This window comes from Manis pentadactyla, chromosome 2, assembly GCF_030020395.1.
Source record: "Manis pentadactyla isolate mManPen7 chromosome 2, mManPen7.hap1, whole genome shotgun sequence".
Lineage (NCBI taxonomy): Eukaryota > Metazoa > Chordata > Mammalia > Pholidota > Manidae > Manis > Manis pentadactyla.
The window spans coordinates 22,136,023-22,142,349 of record NC_080020.1 but is presented as its reverse complement, the minus strand read 5'-3'; the positions used below and the strand labels follow the sequence as shown (position 1 = coordinate 22,142,349).

At 41.1% G+C, this 6,327-nt stretch overlaps 1 protein-coding gene across 1 annotated transcript in view; it reads right to left on the bottom strand.

The window, feature by feature from the left end:
* The window catches only part of SLC36A3 (solute carrier family 36 member 3), a 32,976-nt gene that overhangs the window by 16,094 nt on the left and 10,555 nt on the right, over positions 1-6,327 (bottom strand). Inside the window, 3 exon segments of the mRNA XM_057490586.1 lie at positions 408-626; positions 1,544-1,628; positions 5,799-5,894. Of these exon segments, the coding sequence (XP_057346569.1) occupies positions 408-626; positions 1,544-1,628; positions 5,799-5,894 (400 nt within the window).

Genomic DNA, 6,327 nt, shown 5'->3' with positions numbered 1-6,327 from the left:
AAGTAAATCAAATTCCTGTATCATCCTTGTATCCCTTGTCAACCAACTACTACTGTACTTTTTGTTGGTTATTTGATCAAAGTTTATCCCCACCAAGTGAATGGAACCTCCAGGAGAGTAGGCGCTCCATCAGTTTTACTTACCAGTGAATCCTCAGCCCTTTGCACAATCACAGAAGTTATTCAGTAACTATTTGCTGAAAGACTCATCGTCCAGTGTGACAATCATGATGATGATATGATGATGGCAACTAGCTTTTATAGCTTGTGGGGCAGAAGTGCTTACAAATGTCCCCTTAGCAGGGGTCACTTTCTTCATTGTCACCTGCCCATAGTGATAACAGCCCCCCCAGGTGTCTCAGAAGCCTGGGACACTGACCCCCATCTGCAGAGGTTTGAGGTACCGACCTGCATGATATACTCAAAGATCAGAGCCATGCTCCCCAGAGTAGTGATGTTGGCCAGGGCTGAGAAGATGGACACCACCTTGAGGTTCTGGATGAATACCAACAGGACCAGGAAAGGCAGGACTGTCAGCATGTAGAAGCGAATGTCCAGGACAGGGGCCCGCACCAGGGTCTTCCTGGGATGGCAGGTGGCGGAGGTCAGGTGGGCTTCTTCCACCGTCTAACGTAGAGTGTAATGAAGGGCGGTGGAGTTAGGATCGGCAGATTAAACACAGCACATCCAGTTGAATTTCAATTTCAGGTAATTAACAAATAATTTTTTAGTAAAAGTATGTCCCAGATATTACATAGGACATAATCATAGTAGAAAAATAATCGCTGCTTATCTGAAATTCCAATTTAACTGGGTGTCAAATATTTTTGTTTGCCAAATCTGGTAACCTTAACTGTAGTGCCCATGACTGTGACAGCAAGAAGCCCCTCAAATCATAAAACCTCCTTTGGGCTGAAGGGCCCTTTGGTCATCTAGCCCACCCTTTTCTTCCCTACCAAACTGTGTACTGGAGAAGGGGAGTTGATTACCCAGCATAATTTGTGCAACTTTAGAAACCCCTAAAAGATAGGCAGCTCTGAATATTGAGCAAAATCTATCTGCTTGAACATTCCATCTAAATACTTGTCATAATGCTGGCTGTATAATGAGCACACCAAAACAAGGATGTTCCCTCTATTCCATGAAGCCAAGAAAGAATGCTGTGATTGATTTGTAATGCCTGTCAGGAATGCAGTGAGGGCAAGGTGGCAGCTTGTTTGCCTCCATTTAGTCATCTTCAGTGTGGTGACCATGAGATACCTAAAGTCTATCTCACCAACACTTCTCAGGCTGAAACTTTCCAATTATTTCTGATTGGGCATAATCGCAAGCCTCTCTCCCTAGCCTGGTTATACTCCTGCTTTGGCTCTTCTATGACCCTTTAAAAAAGTGATTCCCAGGACCGGGAGAGCTGCCAAGCGCAGTCTCAGGGAGGAGAAGTGTGCCCTCTCCTCCCGTGGTCTGGGCACTATGCTTTTGCTAATGCAGCCCCAGCCGCCGGAGGCCCCCTTTTCTCCCGCTCTTCCCGGAAGCCACCTTTTTACCTGCTGTAAGTTCTCTGCCATAAACATAAAATAAACGCTGCAGAAGCCCGGTTGGGTGATGATTAGTAAGAAGCTGACAGTGGACCTGAGAAGTTAAAGAAGAGGCAGACAGAGGGAGAAAGCAAATTATTTTTTTAAATGAATTTAATTTTTTGAAACAGCCCTGTTTTTACTATTTCCCTGCATTTTTTGATTTTGAAAATTTTCAAGTCCACAGAAAAAGTTGAGAGACTGGTATACCTACATATCCTTTAACTAGATATATACCAATTATTAACTTTGGCCCTAACTGTACTATGTGAGTATGTATGTGTATATATATATATTTATGTGTGTATTAATCCATCCATAAACACACACACACACAATTTTTCCAGAACCATTTGAAAGTCAATTGTAGCTATCGTAACACCTCAACCCTAAATGTCTCAGCATAATCTCGTAATACATACCTCCACAAACCATAATACCTCCCTTGAAACTATGGTATCTAGAAAGTCAATTTCAATATTGTAAGTCCTGGGAGAGGAAATCTCGGGGCAAAATACCTCTAAAAACCAAAATCAGTCAAAGGGGGAAATAAAGTTTGATATCTGTTTATTGCCCACAAACTGCAGTCCAGGCCCTTCTGTCTCTTTCCTGCTCCAGCAGCAGCAACACCGGCCCTCCCCTCCCCTCCCCTCTAAGGTACAGATAAGCCCTCCTTGCCCAGGTAATTCTCTCCACCCCTGAGGAATGATGCAGATGCACTAAAGCCATATTTCTCTCCACCTCTGAACGCCTATTGATATGTAGATGTACTAAAACCAGGCAAGATATTCTGGAAATGTTACAATTTTACCCACAAATATCCTCAAATATATGGTAAATATTTTAAATAACCCCTTCTCCCCAAAATATCTTGTATAGCTGTATTTGACTCAGAATCTAATCAATACTTATATATTGCATTTGACTATGTCTCTTTAGTCTTTTTTCCTGTACAACGGGCCCATATACATCCACTTCCTTTGTTTTCTATGACAGTAGCTTTTTGGGAACACTCCAGGCCAATTGTCATGTTGAAAGTCCTACAGAGTAGACTTGTGTGATTGTTTCCTCATGATTAGATTTAGGTAAGCGCTTTTGCCATGCACACACTGTATAAGTGATATTCTGTACTTTTTTCCGTCATATGGGGAGGCACGCGATGTTCTGGGGTTCCAGTGCGAAGGCACCTGTCAGACCTCTCCATTGTAAATGCATATTTCCCTGTTTGTAATGTGGGCGTAAAACTTTGAGATGCTATGGATATCCTATTCCCCTCAAACCAAGGGTTGTAACATTCATTGATGATCTCTGTCTAAATCAATTATTTCATCAGTGGTTGTGAGGTGGTGGTTTTCTAAGTCCATCTGTCATTTTTCCCTAAATTTATTAGTTGACATGTAAGAAAGATATATTCTTCCACCCCACCCTGCTCTTCATTTTTTGCAACTGTGGGGACAAGCGTAGACTGCTAGAAACCTTTTGTCCCAGAATAACCACATACCCACAGGTCCCCCTCCTTCAGGTCGTCTGCTAGCTGTACAGTATGCTGACGCTCTTAGGCTGTTGAAGGCCAGGCCCGCCTTATCTGTGGAAACATTTTAATGGAGGCAGACCCCTCTGACCAAGGTTTTGTTCCTTGGGGCGCTGGTCACATAAGAATGATCTCTTCTAGCAGAGCAGTAGTCTTCGTCCCCTGGCCCCTGGCACATTCTAGGCTCTATCTTCTCACCCTGTATAATCAGTTCCCTCTCAGTCCACAATAGCGAAAGCAGTAGGCAACCTCAGCCAGCTCGAGCTCCTGGACTCCCTATATGTAAGTCTCAATAAACCCTCATGTCTCCAGCACTTTCCCATCATAATGCACCTACTTGGGTGTGCGGTCAGACTTGTGATCGCACAGTAACACAACAGACTCACATTATTTTTTATTTAATATATTATACTTCGTTATTGTCATTCATTCAGATTCTTAAATTGTCCCAAATTTTGAGATGTATTTATTTTTCAAGGGAACCAAAATACATTCCTGTACTTAGATTCTCATGTTTAGATCAGTGTTTTCAAAATTGGATTAAGGTACCAACTGCATCAGAATTCTCTGTGGTCTCTTGCTACACATACGGGTTCCTGGCTCTCATATCAGGCTACCGAGTCAGAAGCTTGGTGGTGGTGTGTGAGACTTCAGAATGGAGATTTTTTCTCTCTTTGTCATGGAGATTTCCAAACATATTAAAAAAAAACAGTGACAATAATTCAATGACTCTTTGTGTGCCCATTTCAGCTTTAATAATTATTAACTTTTTGTCAATTCTCTTCCATCTATCTCTTTATCCCTATCACACACATGCTTATTTTCTTGGAATACTTGTAGCAAACTAGAGACCTAAAGTCACATTACCTGTAAATAAATCAGTAGGCATCTCTAATGGACAAGGACTATAAAAATATGTAACAAACATCCCTTTATCATCACTTGCAAAATTAACAATAATTAAAAAAAATTCCGTTCATATTCAGATTTCTCTGTCTCAAAAATGTCTGTTTTATAGTTGATTCCTAAACATGTCTATATATTGCATTTTGTTATTAAGTCTCTTAAGTTTTTTAAATTGTCACATGCCCCTTGCCCTGTTTTGCCTTTTTGTCCTTGCAACCTTTACTTTTTTTTGGTTGGTGCTGAAAATAACAAATAATTTGTCCTGGAGTATGTCCCACTTTCTAGGTTGGGTTGATGACTTCTTTAAAATATCAGTTATCTTGTTTCTCCATCCCCTGCATTTCCTGTAAACTGTTGTTAGATCTAGCAGCTTGATTAGATTGAGGTTCTTCGTTTATCTCTCTGGCAAGTGTATTTCTGAGGTGATCCTCTGAACCCCTATTGTATCCTATTATAAGACACATCAAGTGTCTGGCTGTTCCATGTCTAAACACCTGGGGTCAGGCGGTGTCAGTGTGTATTCTTACTTTTTAAAGGCTCCCTATGACCTTTGACCTAATAGCTTGAGCATCCATTGGTGACTGCTGCCTCCATGGAATGGGCAATTTTTAATCAAACTCCTCAGGTATTCCCTAGCACGCTAAAAATTACAAATCATTGGTTTAAATAAAATGTTTTCCCAACTCTTTCTCAGTTGCTGGACCTCGAGAAAAAATGGCAATGTAATGGGTGAGAGCTCAATGTTCTGGATTCTAGTCCTTGCTCTGCCACTAAATACCTGTGTAACCTTGGGCAGGTTTATTGCCCTATCTGGGTGTTATTTTCCTCCATCTGAATAGGTGTGGATATGGTGATCTCTAAGGACCCTTCCTGCATGAAAGTTTTGTTCAGGGTGTCACCAGACACTGATAAACCACAGTGAGAAAGGATGGGCAATTGGGAGTCATCCATTATTACTGCCCATGACCTCACCTGTCTGATAATCAGAGTGACTCCTGATCAGGAGATCAATGACCTACTGAGAATCGCAAGAGAGGAGCTGCAGAAGGAACCCTGGCAGCCACAGTATTGACTCACATCTCCTGATGTGAAAGGCTCTGCTGGGAAAGGCTGAAATGTTAGGTTTTTGTTGAATCTCTGCCCCACCAATATCTATGTCTATGTCCTTGAACATGTTATTTTATCTTTATGATGAGCCTCAATCAACTCCCATTTCCAGGACAATAAAGACCCACCCTGCCTACCTCCCAAAGTTGGTGAGTTGATTAGAGGAGCTAAGACAGAGAAAAGCATTTTGTACACTGTAAACTTTATGTCAAGCAAGGAAACAACCTAAATGTTCACCATTAGGGGAAGGATGAAATAAAAGTGTGGTATACATCCACACTGGGAAACATTGTGAGCTTTAGAAAATAATGAGGTTGATTTTTCTGTCACAACATGAAAAGAAATTAGAGACATTGTTAGATGAAAGAGGAAATTTCCAAAAAGTATTCTAATTAATGTATAAGGAAATACAAAACAAAAAATATTGCTTCCACACACATATATTCATGTACATGCAGAGAAAAAGTCTAGAGGAATACTTACTAACTAGGTATCAGGGATTACTTCTTGGATGAAGAGTGGGATGGAGCTATCGGAGGAGATTATCTTATTTAGTAGTTTGCAGTAAGAACATATTCATTTAAAACTTGTGTCAGGAGAAATAAAGGAAGAACAGGTGAGGATTATTAGCTATTGCTCTTACTATTACTGCCACTACACCGGGCCATCTATGTCTACTACCTTCCCCACGCTGCGTGGGTCCTCGGCCAGGCATTCGGGCAGACTTCCAGGCTGTATGTCATGGCTTCTCCACAGTTCACAAAAGTCCTTTGCAGTCTAGGGAAAGGACGAGCAATGTGTCATGTAAAACATTTTTGTTAAAGGCATTATTTACTCCTGAAAGGAGTAATTATTGTATATTTGTGTATTAACACAGAGAATTCTGGTAATTTTCTAGCAATGGTATTAGGACATATTTTATAGTAGTATACTTTTAAAACTTTCAAGAGTCTGGCTTTTTTTTTTGTAGTTGTCTTTTTAAACACCAGTGTTTAAGTGGATTTAAAAAAGTAAACAGTAGTCATTAATTGACTTAGGTCTGCAAAGCAGTAAAGAGGTGATGTGAAAGGTGCGAAGTGTGTATCTCTGTTGGGGGTGGGGAGGGAAGGAAGGGGTTGGGTGGGTGCGGTCAAGCCAGTGTCTGTCCTTTCTGGACTTACATCCTCTCCTTCCTACTGCTGAGGGTGTTGGAACAATTGAAATGCCTGCC